General features: G+C 38.0%; 1 protein-coding gene across 1 annotated transcript in view; it reads left to right on the forward strand.

The window, feature by feature from the left end:
- Window positions 1-22,557, forward strand: part of ncapd3 (non-SMC condensin II complex, subunit D3) — a 102,820-nt gene that overhangs the window by 18,923 nt on the left and 61,340 nt on the right. Inside the window, exons 7-14 of the mRNA XM_069896293.1 lie at window positions 632-693; window positions 1,129-1,216; window positions 1,306-1,442; window positions 5,019-5,091; window positions 14,355-14,480; window positions 15,437-15,689; window positions 18,208-18,285; window positions 20,016-20,090. Of these exons, the coding sequence (XP_069752394.1) occupies window positions 632-693; window positions 1,129-1,216; window positions 1,306-1,442; window positions 5,019-5,091; window positions 14,355-14,480; window positions 15,437-15,689; window positions 18,208-18,285; window positions 20,016-20,090 (892 nt within the window). The remainder of the gene's footprint in view (window positions 1-631; window positions 694-1,128; window positions 1,217-1,305; window positions 1,443-5,018; window positions 5,092-14,354; window positions 14,481-15,436; window positions 15,690-18,207; window positions 18,286-20,015; window positions 20,091-22,557) is intronic.

Raw genomic sequence — 22,557 nt, forward strand, 5'->3', positions numbered from 1 at the left:
TGGAACTCATTAAGCTGTGGGCGAAGGGGGACAAAAGTGAGGTCTCTATGAGGACAGAGTGTTCAGTCTCTGAAAAGGGAAGGTCGGAGGGGATAATGAAGACCAGGTAAGGGGAGGTTCAGTGGGGTGGAGGATGTCAGGGAGGGGAGGAATCAGGAGGTGGAAGGTAGGAAGGAACCAAGGGAGGATGGGGAGGGTTGGGAAGGTTAGAAGGTGGAGAGAGAGAGAGGGCCGTGCACTCCCGGACCAGGGTGGGAATTTGTGACGTAGGCTCGGTCCTGTAGGTTGCAGGGGCCAAGGTATAAAACGTGCATTTCTAATTTTATTTAATTTTAAATTTAGTAAAACAGCACTATAATGGGCCCTTCCAACCCATGATCCCATGCTATCCAAATACACTTATTAACCTACCAACCCTGTACATTTATGGATATGTTGAAAAATAGCAGGGATTCAAAAATAAGCAGATTGCATGTGGATATGTTGCAATCCTTTATTTAGAAGAAGTTGATACAGGAATTGGTTTTGTGGAATATTGTTTCTGAGTTCTGTAACTGAGGATTTAAGAAATATTTGATTATGAAACAGTATATTCGTATTTTTAATTTGGAGCTATTTTTACTTTGTGCAGCTTTTCACTGAACTGACCAACTTTGAACTTGTACCTGGAGGAATAGAACTTTCAGATTCATTGTAAGTATGCAAATTCAAAGTTGTGATTAAATTACTTGATTAGCAGTCTTATATAATGATTCAGTGTAATTCTGCTAGAGAGTTACACAGGAAATGCTGGATATTACACTCAGCAGGATTGAGAGTAAGGAGAGGTTTTGGAGGAACGTGGACAAACTGAGTAAATGGATAAGTACATGGCAGGTGGGATATGTTGTTGGAAATGGAAGGTCATCTTTGGTAACCTAGCAATAATGCAAAGTTAAGTGGTGAGAGACTCACTGCTTTTGATTTTCCAAGGTATCTGTTAACCAGCTTTGAGATTTTTGGATAGGAAGTTTGGACAACATTTAGAAGCTAACAACATTTGTAGAATATTTTTACTAAACTTATCTGTCAAGTTGAAAATCATGTTTAATGGATATTTTAATGCAACTTACTCTCTTTGTTTGCTAGAAACTTAGAAGGAATGAAGTCTTTGTCTGAGCTTGCTTATTACGGTCTGAAATTACTGTGCTCGCCTATCCATGGTGATGTCAAAGAGGTATTGCTGTGAAAGTTTCCATATTGTTTATTTCTGCACATTATTTAAATAATAAATAATGATTAATAGGATTTTAAATATCTTTCCAGATGTTGCTCTACCTGTTTCGTAGATTATTGAACATAATTTTAATGGTGGATGGTGAGGAAGGTACCACATCTGTTGCACTCTTGGGAGTGGGACAGAGAGTTGTTAATGCCAGAGATCAAGCCATCAAATTTGTCAGGTCAGTAATTCTCCTGAAACTTTTTTTAGAGCAACCACTTGTACGGTATGTTTAATTTTTGATGTTTTGGAATAGTTAGTTTGGATATTCAAGATTTCTTTATTGTGATGTAATAGTATAGACAAAAAGTCACCATTAATGTTGCTTGGTGCCCCTCACAGTAAGAGAAAAAGAGAAGCAAAAGAGTCCCTTCAGAGTCACTGAGTGTCCGTGAATTCGCCTCTGCAGCCGCAGTCTTCTGTTTCACCTTTTGGCAACCCAAGCTCCAAATCCAAACCTCTGACATGATCAGGAGGCAAGGCCCCTCAGGCACCCTTCTTACTCTCAGCACCCTATCGAATCGCGAATCTGATACCTGGTTCCCATGAGTCAGTTTCCCACAGGCCCAACCGCAAGTCACCTGCAGCCTGTGTGGGTCCTTCACCACTGGTTTTCTGGAGTGGTCACTGTCCTGTAGGGTCACCTGTTCTGTTTCTCATTCTCAGTGAAGAAAGGGGATGGGCGTCATCTCCCCATTTCTGATGCCATGCACTGCTCCACTGCTCCCCCAGAGTCTGCCGCCCCTCAAGTCTGCCACCTCACACAGACCTCGCGATTGCAGGATTTTAAAATAAAATATTGTTAGCTCCTTTAACAGGCTGTTTAAAGCTGTTGACATTATGACTGGGCAGTCTCGCCTTTTGGAGCAGCGCTGTGACTCCCATCCCCCAAGTTCGCACCAGTAGTAGTGTTGCCATTTATAGCAGCTCTGCCACAATTTTTTTTTGATTGAAAAAAAATTTAGATTCTTCATTCAATTTAATTTGCCAACTAATTATTAGAGTCCTTCAGCAATAAATTAGCCCATGAGCCCAACTTGTTCATGCTGACCAAATTGGTTCCATTTATAGGTATTCAGCTCATATCCCTCTAAGCCTTTCCTATCCCTGTACCTGTCTAAATACCATTTAAACATTACAATTGTCCCAGTTTCTACCACTTCCTTTGACAGCTTGTCCAACATCCTCTGTGTGAAGAAGTTTCTCCTTGGATTCCACTTTAATCATTTTTGGTTTTCCCAATCCAAGGAAACTGATTATGATTATTTACCTTATCTATGCCCTTCAAACGTGGCCTCCCACATTTCTATGAGAAAAGTCCCAGTCTATCTAACCTCTCCTTGTAATTCAAGCCAGTTACCAATCCTGGTAACATTCTCGCAAATCTTTTCTGCACCTTCTCCAGTTTAAAATTTTTCCTTGTAACTGGGTGGCCAGAACTCTGCACTATGCTCCAAATGTAGTCTCACCAGTTTCTTGTACAGTTGTAACATGATATCTGATCTAGTACTCATTCGCTCTGACTAATAAAATCATTAAACCTTCACTGCTCTTTCCAGCTGCATCATTTCTTATGTAGAATCAGGTACCTGCACTCCCCAGGTGGTTGAACAATAATGGCAATCTATCTACTTGTCAGCAGTGGACACAGGCTGGAGATTAGCAAGCCACAGCAGTTGCATTAAATTCTGGAAATGCTGAGAGCAGATCAGGGCTAATTTGTGAAGAGTTTGTGGTTGATATTCATTCACTAATACCAGCAAAGGTTGGAAATCAGAGATGTTTTATTCCTCCAATTCCCCATCCCTTCCCTCCATTCAGAGAGCTACCTCCTCCCTCTGACACTTTTCATCTTTTTTCACTTTTACCCTCCCATCCATATCCACCTATGACCTCTTACCTCCTCCCTCTGCCCCTTCCTCCCTCCTCTCCTCCACCCCCCTTTTTATTTTTTGCTCATACCATGGCAAAGGCTCAGGCCTGAAACATTGGTTACCCATTACTTTTCATAGATGCTGCATGACCTACTGAGTTTCTCCAGTGCATTTATGTATTGCAAAGAAAATGTCTGGTGTGCAGAATAACATGAGGTTAACTTAGTAATTTGGGAACAGAAACCAATGAGGGTGAACAAGGGCTAATACAGAAATCCTGTCAAGAGTGGGTGAATGGTTTCAGGACCCTTCCAGGTCAATGATACGATACAAGGGTGCAGCAGTAGGTTGTTGCTGGTCTTTGGCCCTCCACTGGAAGCCTATTCGGAAGAAAGCTGGCATAACCTTTGTGTGGCTTGAGAGAGATTCAGTCAGGCTCTACTATTAGAGGGTGGGCAATGGGATTGAAAGTCATGGGTTTAACTGGAGCTAAACAGAGGTTGGTGTTAGGGGAACAGACTGTTTTGAGCGGAGGGCAGTAGAGTGATCAATGAGCATTATGTGAAGGGGTTAGCTTGGGAGGTGGAGATTTTGATTTTCATTGAGGAGAGGAAGATATTGAAATTCACATGAAGCAGTGAAGAGTGCTATTACCCATTAATGACAGCAAGTAATTTACTTGGAAGGAATCACAGTCCAGCTCTGTGCAAGTAAGTTGATTCAGGGAATGTCCAACAATGGGTAGTTAGTTCCATGATGGCTTGTCCAAGTTATAGGCTACAATATGCACATTGCAAGGAATGAAGAAATCGCATCCAATTTGCAAGGATGACACCCACCACAGAGTAGTTGGTAGCATGTTCCACTAGAGAAGAAATATTTATATAATAAGGATATAAGAAACAACAGTAGCCAATTGATTCTGTATGCTTTTTACACCATTCAACAAGGTCACTGCTAGCCCCAGTCTAGACCTCATAATCCACTTTACCAATCTTTCCCCATACCATGTGCAACTATCTGTCAATCTTTCCCTTGAATGCATTCAATAACTTGGCCTTCACAGCTCTCTGGAATTCCAGAGTCACAACTTTTTTAGATAAGAAATTGTTCCCTAGTTCAGTCTTAAATGGGAGATTTATTCTGAAACTATGCCCCCAGATCAGGACAATGCCATTAGGGGAACCATCCTCATCTTCCACCCCGTCAGCACCCCACAGAATCTTCTATATTTCAATAAGATCATGTTTTATGGGGTTGAAGGGAGAAGCAAAGCTTGTACAATTTAATTTCTAAGCATCTTGGTCAAAGTCACTCCAAGCCATTCCATACGTTCTATATTTTGTGGAACCCAAAATGTTACTTTAATTGGCTTGATATGAAGTATCTCAATAAATTCAGTCACATGAATAGAATCAGAATATTGGGCCCACCATGTCAGTACCATCCGTCAAATACCCATCTGTAATAATCCCATCAAATCTTTCCCCATCCCCTATACTCTTCTGCTATCTCCCTACAATAGGAGCAATTTACAAAAGACAACAAACCTATGACCAGCTCATCTTTGGCATGTTGAATGACACTGGAGCACCTAGGAGAAATCTGCATGGTCACAGGGAGAATGTGCAAACTCCATATGGACAGCAGCAGAGGTCAGCACTGAACCTAGGTATCTGGAGCTATAAATCAAGCAATGGCTTGTGTGGAGTAATCCATATGTTCAGATACTGTTTTTAATTATTTTGATCTCTGAACTAGTTGTATATCCAATACAGGGAATATTTTGTTTCTGAAGTAACATCCCACAGAAAACAAAATGGCTAATTAAACTGTCTAATACTTAAGGTTGTTTTTGACTTTGTGAATCATTTTGTTCGCAGCTACCTTGTGGATGAGGTGAAAGAGACTGCAATGCCTGTACTTAGAATTTTGCTGCAACACATCTGCACAAAGGTTTGAAATATTTTACAAATATATCATCTCAGTACCAATTTTTAATGTATTGGAAGTTGGAAACAAATAGAAGCCAATTATATTCAACGTAGATTGGATACAATGCAAATTGCTAAGAGAAGCAATTAGGGAGAAGCCAGGTAATCATTTGCTTAATTGAGACTTATCATAGATTAGGTAATACCACATCCAATTTTCACAAATAAAATACCACAGATGGCTGACAAATGGCAGACCAGATTTTTTGTATTAACATTTGTATGTTAGCAAGGTGCTGGGGGAAAAAAACTCTGCTAACAAAAGATCTGTGAAATTGTATAGGTTTAAAGAGATATGGGTCAGACACAGGCAGGTGAGACTAGTGTGGATGGAACATTTTGGTTAGTGTGGGCAAGTGGGACTGAAGGGCCTATTTCCATGTTTATGACAACTCTGACAGAACAATGCACAGAAGCATTGGGTTAGATTATATGCATAAATGTATGGAGAGATTTGAATTCAAAATCTTCTCACATTGTGAAATTAACAAAGCCAAGTTGGCACAGATAAACCTCAGATTTATTTGCCATGTCCTTTTCCCTTGGTTCTTTGGGGTCTTGTTGGATAGATCCAATAAAAAGCTGTTAACTATAGACAAACTGGGTACTGAGCATTTGTATGTTATCCAGTAAACATTGCACAAAGAAGCTTTGAATGTATGTAAAGCACAGTATTCGGTAGCCTTGAAGAATAGGGGAATTAAGGGTTCTGGGAATGATGGGGTACCTGGAGGTTAGTCTCCAGGCATATCATCTGAGTTCTTTTTTAAATATTTTATTTATTAATATGAATTGCATAACAAAATTTGAAAATTATAAAAATTCCATCTGGTATATATATAAAAAAGAAAATAAACCTCTCCCTTTACCAAAACTCTTGTAAAAAGAAATTGAAAAAGAGTAAGAAAGAAAGAAATGAAGAATACCAAGAGGATAAAATATTTATAACATATATTCTGATTGGAGGTTACCATAAGTGAGGCCATTCAGAGAGCCTTAAACATACATACCCACATTTTGTAAATAAAGACTCCATATTTTCCAAAACAGGTGATATTTATTTTGCAGACTTTACATAATCTTCTCTAATGGTATACAGCTACGAAGTTCTGCATGCCATTTTTCCATACCTAAATCTATATCTGGCTTCCATGATATTGCTATATATTTCCTAGAAATTGCTAAAGCAATTCGCACAAATTCAATTTGATACATTTTTAATTTAGGTCTTATAACCTTAATATTACCCAATAAAAATAACATCGGATCCTGTGGGAATTTGACCCCGTAATTTTTTCCAAAAATGTCTAACATTAAGGCACTGTCAAGTAGAATGCAAAAAAAGTTCCAATCACACGTCTGCACTCAAAACATAAATCTGAAGTAGCTGAATTTAATCTATTTAATTTTTGTGGAGTCAAATATAATTGATGTATAAAATTATATTGGACTAACCTATATCTTGCATTTATAATTTTAGTTATTATTCCTACATAATTCCATCCATTCTTTCTCATTTATTTGTGTATTTAAATCTATGTCCCATCTTAATCTTGATTTATGCACCCCAATTTTAGGGGGTTTCTTTTGAAGTAAGTTGTATGTTACAGAAATAAATTTATGTACATTCCTATTACAAATCAGTACTTCCAATTCATTTTGACTGGGTAATGCCAAACTCTGACCTATTTTACGAGACAAAAAAAAAGCTTTAACCTGATAATAACAAAACAAAGTATTATTAAGAATATTACATTTATCCTTAATTCGTTCAAACATTATAAATTTCTCTCATTCTCAAAATAATCCTCAATCTTCTTTATACCTTTCTATCTCCAAATCTTCAAAAATTGATTATCCATTGAAAATGGAATGTTTATTTTGACAAAGCGGATTTTTTTCAAGATATTGAGCCTTTCATACAAATTTCATTATCAATACTATTCCACAATTCAACCAAATGCTTCAAAGTAGGTGCTTCCCTATTTCAAATTAACAATTTGGAATTCCACTTATAGATAAAAACCTGTGATTCAATTTCTCCTATCCTATTAAGCTTTATAACAACCCAAGTAGGAATTTTATCTTAACTAAAGAATATATTAATAAATCGTAATTGAGCTACTTTATAATAATTCTTAAGGTGAAGGAGTTGTAAACCCCCTAAGTCAAACTTCCAAATCAATTTTTCCATAGAAACCCTTGGCACTTTATCTTTTTATAGAAAATTCCTGACAGCCACATTTAAATCCTTAAAAACTTTTTTGAGGAATTGGAATAGGGATCCATTGGAAAAAGATATTTGATCTTTGGAAAAATATTCATTTTAACACGATTTACTCTACCAACTAAAGTAATAGGTAGGGTATTCCACTCTAAATCTTCAACAATTTTATTAAACAAGGGAAAATAATTTAATTGATACAAGTTCTTTAATTCATTATCCATTTGAATACCTAGATATTTAATACTAACATCAGGGCACCTAAATTTAGTAATCATTTTAAAACTAGTATAATCACCCTTAACTAAAGGCCTAATCTCTCTTTTCTCCCAATTGATTTTGTGTCCTGAAATTTCTCCGTATTCTTCCAACCTAACATGTAATTTGAACAAAGAAATTATAGATCAGTCAAATAAACCAAAACATCATCAGCAAATAAACTAATTTTATATTCTTCCTCATTAACCTTTATTCCTTTAATCTTAGAATCTTGTCTAATAAGATCAGCTAAAGGTTCAATACCTAAAATAAACAAAGCTGGTGATAAAGGACATCCTTGACGACTCAATCTAGATAATGGAAAAGAAGCAGATATTTGTCAATTAGTAATCACTTTTGCTAAAGGATTTTTATATTAGTTTTTAACCCAATTTATAAATGTACGACCAAAACCAAATTTCTCCAACACTTTAAACAGAAAATTCCATTCTTGTCAAAAGCTTTTTCTGTATCCAAAGATGCCGCTACACTCAAATCACCTTTTTTTTTAACTAAATGAATTAAACTAATTAACCTTGTAATATTAGCAGCAGAATATAATTTCTTAACAAACCCTGTTTGATCCATATGAATTGAGTTAGGTAAATACTTAGTTAATCTATTTTCTAAAATTTTTGCAATAATTTATAATCCACATTTAATAAAGATATTGGATGATAATATGCCGGGTTCAACAAATCTTTATCTGTAATTATCACAGTTGAAAATGATTCCAGTAAAGAATGGGATTCTGCTGCTTGCTTTAATACCTACATAAAAGGAGGAATTAAAAGATCCTTAAACTGATGGAAAGCCATTTTCTCCCAAAGACTTACCATTTGGTAATGAACTAAGCACTTCACTAAGTTGCAGTAAAAGGAGCATCTAAATTTATTTTATCTTGATGTGTCAAACTAGACATTTATCTGAGATTAAAAAATTATCAATTTTAACCACTTCCAGTAGACACCAATTTGTATAAATTACAATAAAATTCCTTAAATAAATCATTAATTTCTTGGGGATTATAAATAATTGTCTTTGAATTTTTCCTAACAACATTAATGATTCTAGATGCTTGCTCTGTCTTTAACTGCCAATAAGACATTAAGCTCTCTCTCCTAATTCAAAATATCTTGGTTCTCTCAATTAATTTTTCTGTTCTGTGGTCGGAATTATATTATAATAATTTTTTTTCTTTATTCATTCCTGTTTTTAATCTGAAACCTTTTTCTGTAATTCTTTTTCCAACTCTATCTCCCTTTCTAATTGATTCACCTCTTTTATATAATTTTTTTAAATTTTCAATGTAAAACCTATCTTCCCTCTCAAATATGCTTTTAATGCATCTCAAACCACAAATTTAATAACAACTGGATTAGAATTAATTTCTAAAAATTCCTGAATTTTCTTCCTTTTAAAATCACAAAAATCTGTCCTTTTTAACAATGAAGAATTGCCATCTATAAACCTTGTGTTCCTTTTCTGGCAACAAATATGTCATTAAAAATGGTGAATGATGAGATAAAATTCTAATCTTCTAAACCACTTTCAAAAGCTTTCCTTGCAATTGTGCTGAAATTAGAAATAAATCTATCCTAGATAAGAGTCATGTCCATAATGAATAAAAAAAAGTCCCTTTCTTTTAAGATTTAACCTACATCAAATATCTATCAAATTCAAGTCTCTCGTTACATTTAAAGTTGTCTTTGCTGCTTTAACTCAAATTAGTAATTTAGTCATTTTATCCAAAATTGGATCAAGACAACAGTTAAAATCCCCTCCTATGAATACTTTTTTTTAATGTGCCTCAGCTAAAAACAGAAAAGTATCTCTAATAAATCAGTCATCATCTATATTTTATTCATAAATACTCAAAGTCCAATTATCAGAATAAATGTACTAAAATAAATCTTCCCACAGGATCAATAGTCACTTTATGAATTTGAACAGGTTATGATGGTGCACATCACTGACGGCAGGCAAACCGGTTCCGCGAGTTATGGTCGCGGCAGCGGAGAAGCCGTGTCAAGATGGTGCTGCCGGGGTCATGTTTTCTGCCGGCTGGGTTGGGTCCACGTGTGTGCCGAGCAACATGACGTCGTTTCTGACGCGAGGACGGGACTTACCCGTTGCCTTATAAGGCACTGCATGGGAAGTTTCAATAAACAACTAATGCAAACGAGCCCTTCGACTACTGGTCTCATGCTTCTCGACTCCATTTAGCTGCAGCTACAAGGTAATGTTTTCTTAAACAAAATTGCCTCTTGCTTTAGAGTTAAAAGTTGAAGCTACCACTTGTCCAACCCAATCTCTTTTTAACTTTTGATGTTCCTTATCTGTTAAATGAGTTTCTTGTGAAAAAGCAGTATCAACTTTAATTTTTAAAAAAAATTAACTAATATCCTCTTCCTTTTAATTGTGTTATTAAGCCCATTAATATTAAAACTTACAAACTTTAATTTTTTTTATTATTTGCCATTGCACTAAACTCATAAAGTTCAAAACTTCCCTCTGTCCCACTTCCTGGATCTCCCATATCTCAAAGCTATTAACCACACTTGGCATCTCCATCAAAAGAAGAAAGTGAAATAAAAAGAAGAAAAATAAAACAGAATCTCCCCCAAAAAAGTACTGTCAAAATGAAAAGTACTACCTCCCTTTATCATGCGAGAAGGAGTTCTTGCCGCTAAGTAGGACATAGCTAGAGAAGGAAACATTCCCCCCACCCCCAAGAGAAAGTTCATATTAATTCTAAATAGCCACAGTTCATCTTTAGGTAAAGGCAACTGCTTCAAGATGGTCAACGATAACCTGCTCTGTCAACTTCTACTTTCCTGATTGCATCTTCTCAATTTGTTGAATATCTGCAGTTAACAAATTAACCTGTTGGGCTCATTCATAATTTGAAAGATAATTAGCAAATTCTAAAGCTTCCATATCATCAGCGAAAAATTTTGCCTGATTATTTTCCAAATACAGTTTTAGTACTGCAGGATGACATAAAGAGAACTTATATCAATTCTTCCAAAGCACTGACTTTTTTGTAGGATTAAATTAATTTCTTCTTTTCACTACCTATGTTCTCAGATCTGCATTTTTTTAAAAAAAGCTTTCTTAACAGCCACTATCAAAGGACTTTGAAATTGATGAGCCTTCTGAACCGCAGCTCTCAATATGGTCCTATCCAGATATCTAATCAAAACTTGAGTGTGGGGTCAGACCAGGCAATGGTTTCTTTCTATTCGCCCTGTGCGCTTTATCCAATTCAATTCCATTTGGAAAATTTTCCGGTCTCGAATCCATTTTTGAAAAAATTGAACTGGATTTGGGACCTTCAAAATCTTCTATCAGTCCAACAATCTTCACATTGTTTCTTCCACTATGATTCCCTAATACGTCAATTTTTTGTAGAAGCTGTTTCTTCTCAACACTCTGAGTCTTCCAACTTGATCCACTTCATAATGATATTCCTGCAAATTTTCTTCCTTTTTGATCTTTTTAAAGTAATTGAAAATTTAAAGTACATATTTCTTAATTTCCTCCTTAATTATCTTCATTTCTCCTTGAAAATATTCATATTGAACATTAACATCCCATCTAATGGATCCATACTGTATATCCATTTTCTCACTCATAGCTTGTGATTGATTATTCCTCTTCTCCCTCCACTTCCACTTGCTTCTCTTGGTCCTCTTCTTCTTTTTCCAATGTCACTCATTAAAAAGATCGCTTCCAACTCTCTCCGATTCCAGGGGAGGCAGGTCTTGCACTCCAAAACTGGTAAGAACTGATTTATTAATTTCCCATTGAAGTTCTGGTCAATCTGTTCTGCACGTGTGCGAAAGTTCACACATGCGCACTTGTTCTTGTAGTTTTTGTAATTCAATAGTCTTTTGGACACGAGCGCCACCTTCTTTGGCTCTCTGGAGAAGCGGCGCCGGGGTCATTTGCACTCACACAGCCATTGCTCTCATCACATGTGGATATAGAGATAATTCGGGCCGAGGCTCTGACGTCAAGGTAGGCCCAATGTTTTCAAATCTTGCAACTTCTTTTAACATGACTTGTTGCTTGAGGCGTTCCTTTTCTTGCAGCCATGATCAAAACTGTACAGGATCCCCATCCTATTTGACTATCTGAATTTTTTTAAGAAAACTTTATTGTCTTTCTCTCAAACCATTACGCCACGCTTGCCCATATCCCCTCCCCCATATCAGCTGAGATCTGATTGAATGGCGGATCAGGCTTGATGGGTCAGACAGCCGACTCCTGCCCCTATTGTGATCTGAATGTCATTGGCAAAGGTAGCATTTATTGCCATCTTCCCAAAAAATGGTGATGAGCTATTACTAGAACTAATGCACTACCTGGTGAGGCTGAATTTTGTCCTAGTTTTTGAGAAACTTGTGCCCATGCCTTGACAACTTTCTGCTTTATAGCGTTAGAGCTGCATTTTAATTGTTTCCAAAGCATTTCCAGTCAAAATCCAAGTTATTTATTATCTTTGAAATTGCTGGGACTCCCAACTTGAATGGTGAGAGTACCACCACCACCACCTTGAGGGCATTTGGAGATGTGCAGTATATTCTGGTCTTGCCTCTGATTAAAAAAAAATGAATATAATTTTAAGTATTTTTAGACAGAAAAGGTACAAAAGAGATCAAGTTAAATGGCACCAGAACAAAGAGGCTACACATAAATGAAGAGAATGTATAAAACTAAAGACTTTGGTGATGTTTCTTTGAAAATGGGGCGGAACTTAAATACAGTTCTTTTTTTTTAAAAAAAGAAAAATATTGGAAATACTCAATTAGTCTGACAAGATTTGGTGAGAGAAAATTATCTAGCTAAAGCCATGCATCAAAACTAGGAAAAGTTGGAGCTATAAAATGTTTTTCCTTGAAGTTGCAATTTAACATCTATTATTTTTATTTTCTATTGATGGAATGAATGTGGAGAAATTTCCATGTATTACAGACCATATTTAGGTGCTGTAAACCTAAATAGGTAGCACTATGTCCATTTGGGGAATGTGAAAGCTTATAGAGCACAGTGGTTAGAGATCCATTTAGCATTCCTGTACATCAGTTTACCTATCTCGGCTGCACCATTTCATCAGATGCAAGGATCGACAACGAGATAGACAACAGACTCGCCAAGGCAAATAGCGCCTTTGGAAGACTACACAAAAGAGTCTGGAAAAACAACCAACTGAAAAACCTCACAAAGATAAGCATATACAGAGCCGTTGTCATACCCACACTCCTGTTCGGCTCCGAATCATGGGTCCTCTACCGGCATCACCTACGGCTCCTAGAACGCTTCCACCAGCGTTGTCTCCGCTCCATCCTCAACATTCATTGGAGCGCTTTCATCCCTAACATCGAAGTACTCGAGATGGCAGAGGTCGACAGCATCGAGTCCACGCTGCTGAAGATCCAGCTGCGCTGGGTGGGTCACGTCTCCAGAATGGAGGACCATCGCCTTCCCAAGATCGTGTTATATGGCGAGCTCTCCAATGGCCACCGTGACAGGTGCACCAAAGAAAAGGTACAAGGACTGCCTAAAGAAATCTCTTGGTGCCTGCCACATTGACCACCGCCAGTGGGCTGATATCGCCTCAAACCGTGCATCTTGGCGCCTCACAGTTCGGCGGGCAGCAACCTCCTTTGAAGAAGACCGCAGAGCACACCTCACTGACAAAAGGCAAAGGAGGAACAACCCAACACCCAACCTCAACCAACCAATTTTCCGCTGCAACCGTGTCTGCCTGTCCCGCATCGGACTTGTCAGCTACAAACGAGCCTGCAGCTGACGTGGACATTTACCCCCTCCATAAATCTTCGTCCGCGAAGCCAAGCCAAAGAAGAAAAGAAGAACATCAGTGGAGGAAAGAAATAGAAATGTATGATAATGGTGTAAAAAGAAGAAAGATGCAAGACTACACCTGGATTGCATTAATACTGACACCATTAATCATAGAGGGAAGCTGGAGGGAATCGGCAGGTCAGACAGCATCTATATTTCACTCATGGTCCTTCAAGCACCTCACCAGTGGTTCTCTGAACAGGTCACATGGTTGCTGACTTTCAGACTGAGCATCACCATATGGAGATCAGATGCTTTGTTGCTGTATTCTTCTATTCACTCCCAGTCATTTCAGTGGAATTGCCAGCCTTAGCCTATTTAAATCCTTTTGAAGTTTTTAAATGCCTCGTCATGATCATTCATGGACTGTTTCACCTGAGAGATGGCCATGCCCAGCAAGGTTGGAAATTTATTTGGACTGAGGTGGGGAAGGATGGAAGAAAACCTGGAGCCAAGGCAGTCTGAAGGATGTTCCTGCACATACCCTGTACTGGCTTTGGAAACCAATAGGCTGAGAAGGACTCAGAGGATTAAGGGAGCATCCTTAAGGTGAAATGTCCAGTTAAGATTTCAGTCAGGGCCCTTTATCAAGACTAAACTCGATAAAGGGTCCCAAGACAAGACATGGTAAAGCCTAGAAGTTTCTGTAATTAAACAAGTTACTTCAAGTAGTCTGAGATTTTCTTTTTTTTGTTATCCATGGGCATTGAGGGATAGTTGGGTGGGGGGGTGGGGTGGGGAGTTATACATTGGATAGAGTTGGATGGAATACAGAGCAGTTTCAAATCCATGACTAACAAAACAGATTAAAAGGGTTGAATATTCTTTTGTTGGTCCTGCATCGGTATTTGATACTGTTTTATGTATTATAGGTTCCAGATAAAGCAGAATATCGGACACATGGTGCTCAGGCCCTTGTGAAATTGCTAACAAAACTTTCCTCTGTGGATTGTGTTGCTTTCTTGGATTGGTTCTATAAATATTCACGAAACATCAAGGTAAGGGAAGACTACATGTTTATCTTCATGACATGAGAGAGCTGCCTGCTCATTTGAGGGTCAAACTGATTTGCATGCAATTAATTGTACCTGGGGGATGATAGGACTGGCTTGTGATGTGCTCCACCAGCATGCTCTCTTGACTGTAAAGATTAAATCTACCTTGGTCTCTTCACGATGTATTTGCTCTATTATTACAAGTAATATTTTTTCATCTATTTTTATATATTCAAATGTATGTATTTCTTGATGTGATGTTATTTTTACTGCATCCTTTTATCTTCCTTGAGTTCACATTCATTTTTTGTAGTAGTCATCAGGTCATATAGCACAGAAACAAGACTGTGGATCATCAAATTCGTGTCAACTATTGAACACCATTTAAACGTTCCCATTTTATTCTTTTTTGTTATCATCAATTCCTCCCAATCTCTTTGTTTCGTTCTTCTCTACAAAAGTGGGTGTCAATTATCCAGGGAAATGGAGGGGAGTACCTCCATTCTGCTGATTATAAGATCTGGATTTTTACTTTTTATGTTACAGCACAGGGAGACCATTCAACCCATCATGTTCATGCTGACTTCTGGCAGAACAATCTCCTTAGTCCCAATCACCTTCCCTGTAGCTTATATTCTCTCACTTCCGGATCAACTCCCTTATCTACCTATCACCTCCTGCTTCTGGGCCTGTGCTCCTCCCCCTCCCCTGCCACCCCCGCCATTTTGTTTGCATGCCTGCCTATGTTTTGCTCATAATTTGATGAAGGGCTCAAGCCCAAAACATATCTTTATCTTTGCTATATGAAGTACACTGTTTGACTGCTGAGTTTCTCCATCATTGTTTTGATCTTCAATAGATCAAAATCTATTGATCTATCTTCAAAATCTATAGATTTTCATGTTTTACTTCAGGAAATATATTGTGCTTTGATACTCTTAATTTTTTTTTATATTTAGGTATCTTACAGAAACTTTGCATTGGATGTAATAATGGCTTTGCTAAAATTACCTGCTAGGGAAGACTATCATTCTGTTACGCCAGACCTTCAGAAGTATCTGGATAACAAGTTCTGGATCCAGGTGGTGATCTTGGGGAGATGTTCTGATAAGGCCCCTATAATCCGGAGCAGGGCACTCTCTTGTCTTGCACAATGTTTAGACTTGAATGTTTCAACAGCTTTAGAGTCTGTTCAAGAATTATTGTTGGGAGGTAAGTATAAACCTAGTACAGTCTCTCATTTTTGAGTGTACATGCAACATTGAAATATATAAAAATTCCAGTAAGTTGTCATATTTCTACATAGTGATTTGTTCATTTATTCTAGCATGCAACATAACCATCTGCATTATTACCAGGAATGGGTAAAGCATGATAAATAATGCTTGCAGGGAACGACTCCTCGAACCTGCAGCCGCGTTCTACATCCATTTCACAGAGTCCTCCCATTTGTCCATTATTCCAATCAGTATTGGGTAATTTTTGCCCCTAAATATAACCACCAATAATTCTTGTCATCCTGTGGATTTGCTTCTCTATCCATCTCTCACATCATCTGATGCCCAGTGGAGCACCTACATTTGCATATCTGTTCCCTTCTCTCCCTTAACTCTTACAAAATAGGTTATGTTCTGAACCTGGTTCATTATATTATCTTTCTCATTCACTGTAAAGTTTTGCACCATTTTCTTCCACTTCTGAATGCCTTTTCATCTTGCAATATTTTGTATAGTTTTGATTTTTCCCACTGCATCATAAACCACACTTTGCTTGTGCTTGGAGCTCATCCATCTATTTATCATGCTTTACCCATTCATGTGCACATATTCTAAGCCTGTCTTTGCATCTCTTTTAATGTATGTTCTTATGGAGTACCATGCTATTATCTTTGCTGTTTCCAACACTCCTTTGTGCACCTTTTTTTCCTATTGCTGTACGCTGATGACCATTCGCTTGTCTATTCTAAATTTTCCCCAGTTCTAGAATATTGATCCCAGACCTGTTTAGTTGCAGAGTGTCCTCTTTAAACTGATCACAATGAAGCAATAATTTAAAGGCTTCCTTCTGAAGCTTAAAGTATCCTGAAATTCCCACATAGTGCTGGAATTACAGTCAATAAATTTTGGCTGTACCTTCATATTTTAAGAAACTTGTTTTCCCTTTTAGAAATTGTTACTAACTGTGCACCTCATTTAACTTTTGTAGATGCCACCTTTACACTCCTTCCCCAACTTCACAGATTTTCTGCACTTTACCTAATTCTAATCTGCACCCTTAAAATTCCACACAGATGGGGATGCACTTACAAAAGGCATTACTTTTATAGCCACAGTAGTTATCAAATAACTCATTTTTACTAAGAACTAATGTTGAATTACTTTAGTCCAGGCAGCAGTGAGAGGCCAACCATGATGCCCCTCTCCAATAAGTAAAAAGAGGAGGTGTGTCCACAAGCAGTATTTGATGTTAACGTGACAGCAGTTGAGTGGAAAATTAATTAAACAAAATTTAGTGGAAAAGCAAATTGTCCAGAGGATCCAGAGAGTCTGCAGAGAAATATAGATAAGTGAGTGGGTAAGGGTCTGGCAGATGGAGTACAATGTTGGTAAATGTGAAGTTATCTATTTTGGAAGGAAGCATGGAAGATCAGATTATTATTTAAATGGCAAGCAATTGCAGCATGCTGCAGTGTAGGACTTTGTGCTTGTGCATGAATTCCAAAAAGGTTGGTTTGCAGATGCAGCAGGCTATTGAGGAGGCAAATGGAATGTTGGCCTTCATTGCTAGAGGGATAGAATTGAGGAGCAGGGAGGTTGTGCTGCAACTGTACAGGGTACTGATATGGCCACATCTGGAGTACTATGTGCAGTTGTGGTCTCCTTACTTTAGATGTGCTGGCTTTGGAGACAATACAGAAAAGGTTCACCAGGTTTATTCCAGAGATTAAGGGGTTAGCCTTTGAGGAGAGATTGAGTCGTCTGGGACTGCACTTGCTGGAATTTAGAAAAATGCGAGGGGATCTTATAGAAACATTTAAGATTATGAAAGGCATAGATAAGATGGAGGTAGGTAAGTTGTTCCCATTGGTGAAGGAAACTAGAACTAGGGGACATAACCTCAAGATCTAGGGTAGTAGATTTAGGACAGAGATGAGGAGGAACTGTTTTTTCCCCAACGAGTGGAATTCACTGCCCATTAAAGCAATGGAGATTACCTCAGTAAATATATTCAAGACAAGGTTGGATAGATTTTTTACAAAGTAGGGGAATTGAGGGATATGGGGAAAAGGTAGGTGGAGATGAGTCTATAGTCAAATCAGCCATAATCTCATTGAATGGTGGAGCAGGCCAGATGGCCGACTCTTGCTCCTATTTCTTAAGTCAATGTTCCTTGTAAGATTTCCCAGTTGTGTCATGAAACAGCATTATTTCACATCTCCCCCTCCCCCGCCGCCACCACCACCACTAAGACAATGTAACTCTGTTCAAATAACTATCGATCTAAAGCATTTTGTGGTATTTATTCCAAACTTTTAATGATTAAAGTACTATCTTACAGAAAGAAAGAAATTAATGTCAGTGTCTCCAACTTGTGAGATTGTGAATAAAATAGTTGCTTCTTGGTTGGTCTCTTCACTGCTAGCAGAATGAAAAGTATCGTCAGCTTAAAGCACAAGTTAAATATATCATTTACAGATTTAATCTGCTTTATACATTTGATAATCTTTTAGCCACAAAAAGTCTACACAACAGCCTGGGTACCCCAGAAACCACTGAAGGCACAGAAAATGGGGGTTCATTAGGCACTGGTAAGCACAATATAACACTGACAAAATGCAAAATTTATTCTACAGTGGTGGTGAAACTAATGTTCTCATCAAAACCTTTTATTCCTTTAACTATAGCACAGTATTAATCATCACCTCGCCTTGCATTATCTTGTCTTGATTCATAGCTAATAAATTGTAAATTAGTTATTTATGAAAAGTTATGAATTCAAATTATGAGTATGCTGTGGAGCCTCCATTATTACTGTTATTTTGATCTGTACATTTGTCTTGTATTGACTTGTTGGTAAGAGTAATTTGTGTGAATTGCACATGTATTGAAATGATTAAATATTGTCTGTTTGGCAACCACTTAAACATTATGTCCTCGAAGTATGAATGTGTAGTTGCTTTTGGAAGCTCTCCTCTATACTTTCTGGAAATTATTTATTAAACTATAGAAATTACCAACTTAACTGCCTTTTGCCCTATTGGTTATTTGTATGGCCTCTCACTGGCTCTATCCAAAACCCTGGAACATCTGGACAGCAAAGATGCATACATCAGGATGCTTTTTATCGGCTACATTTCGGCATTTACCACCATCATCCCCTCAAAATTGATCAGCAAACTCCAAGTCCTGGGACTCAACACCCCACTATGTAATTGGATCCTGGATTTCCTCACCTCCAGACCACAATCAGTGAGGATTGGTAAGAACATCTCCTCCACAATCTCCATCAATACCAGAGCACTACAGGGCTGTGTTCTTAGCCTCCTGTACTACTCACTTTACACCTTCAACTGTGTGTCTCGGTACGACGGCATCACCATCTACAAATCTGCTGATGATCCCACAGTAGAGGGTTGTAGAAAAAGGGGTGAACAGGAGGGAGATTGAAAACTTGGCCGAATGGTGCACCAACAACAACCTCGCACTCAATGTCACCAGAACCAAGGAGCTGATTGTTGACCAGGAAGGGTAAACCAAAAGTGGAAGGCTGATCAATGGGGGGGAATCAGAGATGGAGAGGGTGAGCAAATTTAGGTACTTGTGAGTCACTATCTCGGAGGATCTTTTCTGGACCCAACACACAAATGGCATAGTGATGAAAGCATGTAAATGCCTCTACTTCCTCAGGAGTTTGTGGAAGTTTGGCATGACATGGGAAACCTGGCAAATTTCTACAGATGTGTGGTGGAAAGTGTGGTACAGTCTGGTTTGGGGACACCAATACTCCCGAGTGAAAAGCCCAAGAAAGGTAGTGGGCAGCCTAGGGCATCAATGGTAAAACCCTCCCCACCATCAAGAACATCTGCAAGGAACACTGCCATCAGAGAGCAGCAGCAATCATCAAGCACCCAGCACATGCTGTGTTCTCGCTGCTATTATTAGGAAAGAGGTATCAGTGCCACAGGACTCGCCCCACCAGGTTCAGGAACAGCAGCTCCCCCTTCCACCATCAGACTTCTCAACAACAAACTCAATCAGGAACTTATCTAGGGACTCTTACTTTTGCACTTCACTGATTTTTTTTTCTCTCTCTCTGTATTGCACAGTCAGTTTGTTTATATTTCTGTGTTTACATGTGAACGTTGAGTACAGTTTTTTGCACAACCAATAAGTGATCATTTGCCTCACCTGCTGCAAAAAGAATTCAGGGTTGTATATATGTCCTTTGACAATAAATCTGAATCACAGTCAAATTTAGATTAGAAAAAGTTCAATTCCATATTCAATTTGTTTTGTTTTAACCGTTTCACATTTTTAGTCTCTGCTTGCCAATTTGGGGAGGTGTTAAAAAGTATTGAAGTTACAGAACCTGAGGATTCGACAATCAGTAATGGTAAGCACACCAATCTATGTTTTGGACATGAGTAAAGTTTGATCTGAAGCTCTTTGTTGGTTAATGTTAAAAATAAAAAAGCTGACACTTGGATTGTTGACCATGATGGGAGATTGAAATTCTTGTGCATTTCTGATATGAGGGTATAGAAAAGGGGGTCTGGGTGTTCATATGCTTGAATTTTTATTTACAGTGGCTGAATATTTAAGTAGTTAGGAAAGCTTGGGATTCTTTAGGTTTCACAGAGAACAAAAGTAGAGAGGTTTTGCTGAACCTGTGTAATACATTGGGTCATTAGGATATAATATCCAAATGTGGTTGCAAAACCTCCAAGAGTGTGGAAGCACTAGAAAGGGCACATCAAAAAATGTACTAAAATGGATCCAGAGATGAGGTGAGATTGGACAAATAAATTATTATTCTCATTGGAGAAAAGAAGCTAAGGAATGACCTTAATAAGGTTTTGCCAGTTCATGATTATTATATTGTGAAAGTCAATTGCATTGAGTTGATAGTTCAGGAAATGAGTACATGAATATTAAAATGTTTAAATTTATATTTTAAAAAATTTATACATATAGCACGTTAACTGGCCCATTTGGCCCATGAGCCTGTGCCACCAAATTACATTCAATTGATCTACAACCCCCCCATACATTTTGAAGGGTGGGAGAAAACCAAACACCCAGGGGAAAACCCACACAGGCATGGGGAAAATGTTCAATCTCCTTACAGCATGAGATTCTAACCAGATCCCAATTACTGTTGCTGTAACAGTGTTGGGCCAACTTCTGTGTCTTCCATGGTGCCCAAATGGAGAGAAAAAGTTTGTCACTCTGGTTGTAATCTGAATCGTATTGTCTGCAGAAATGGGTCAATCAGATCTTTTGGATCAATTCTATGGGGAAAGAGTGGGTTAATATGAATTGAAGGGATTCCTCCACTTGGATTTGACAAAGTCTTTGGGTCAAATGGTGGCTCAAAACACAGAAATGCTGGAGGAACTTAGCTGGTCCCGCAGCCTCCATAGGAGGTAAAGGTATCAACATTTCAGGCGGGGGGAGTCACGTGATGGAGTAGTGGCCAGACGGGGAACTCCAGCCCTCTCCGGAAAAGTTTAAAAAAAAACCACAGAAAACACAAAGGCACAAACATAAAAATTAAAATAAAGTGAAAGTAAAGGTGGGAAGAAAATGGCAGCGAAGAAAGAAAAGTCGAAAGCAACGGGAAGAAGAGAAGAAGAAAAGACATCGGAAGAAGAAGGTGAAGGCCTGACCTGTCCGAAGAGGCCTGCTGCGGAGAGAGAAGCCCGCTCTCTCAGGTCAGTCGAAGTCCTGAGCTCGGGACTACAAAAAATGGCTCGCAGAGCCAAGCAAAAGTGCGCAACCGCGCATGACAAAAAAAAACACTGACGGGAGGGGGGACCAGCTGAGGAGTCGATCTCCACAGCTGAGAATGACAGCTACAGCACAACAACAAGAAGAGAACAACGAGAACAAGAAAGAAGAGAGTAAAAAGAAATCAAAGAAACAACAGATGACCAACCCAGAGGAAGAAGAACATAGAAAAATGGTAGAAAAAGGGAAGAGCAAGACAATGGATATTTTTTTTTAAAGAATATATGGAATCAGTAAAAGAATGGCAATCACAAGAATTTAGTGAAATTAAAAAAAAGAATTAAAAGTACAGAAGAAAAAATGAATAGATTAGAGACGGTCATGTCAGATATAGGAAAAAGAGTGGACAAGGTGGAAGAACGAGAAACAGCTGTAGAAATGGAAGTAGAGGACTTAAAAAAGAAATTAAAAGAATCTAATAAAAAAGTTAGAGACACAAGAGCTGTTAGCTCAGAAGATAGATATAATGGAAAATTATAATAGAAGAAATAATATAAAGATAGTGGGCCTTAATGAAGATGAAGAAGGCAAGAATATGAGAGAATTTATAAAAGATTGGATCCCCAGGGTCCTAGGAAGTTCAGAATTACAGGAAGAAATGGAAATAGAAAGGGCACATAGAACATTAGCCCCTAAACCACAGCCACAACAAAAACCAAGATCCATTTTAGTAAAATTCCTAAGATATACAACAAGAGAAAATATATTGGAGAAAGCAATGAAGAAAATAAGAGAAGACAAAAAGCCACTGGAATACAAAGGTCAAAAATTTTTTTCTATCCAGACATAAGTTTTGAACTCCTGAAGAAGAGAAAGGCGTTTAATACAGCAAAAGCGATCCTATGGAAAAAAGGATATAAATTTATGCTAAAGTACCCAGCGGTACTTAAAATAGTTATTCCAGGGCAGCAAAACAAACTATTCTCGGATCCGGAGGAAGCACGAAAATTTGCAGAACAACTACAAAACAGACAGAGAGATGAAGACATGTAATGAGAGCAAAAATGACCACGAACTATATGTATGTGTGTATATGGGTATATATATATATATATATATATATATATATA

This window comes from Narcine bancroftii, chromosome 8 (assembly GCF_036971445.1).
Source record: "Narcine bancroftii isolate sNarBan1 chromosome 8, sNarBan1.hap1, whole genome shotgun sequence".
NCBI lineage: Eukaryota > Metazoa > Chordata > Chondrichthyes > Torpediniformes > Narcinidae > Narcine > Narcine bancroftii.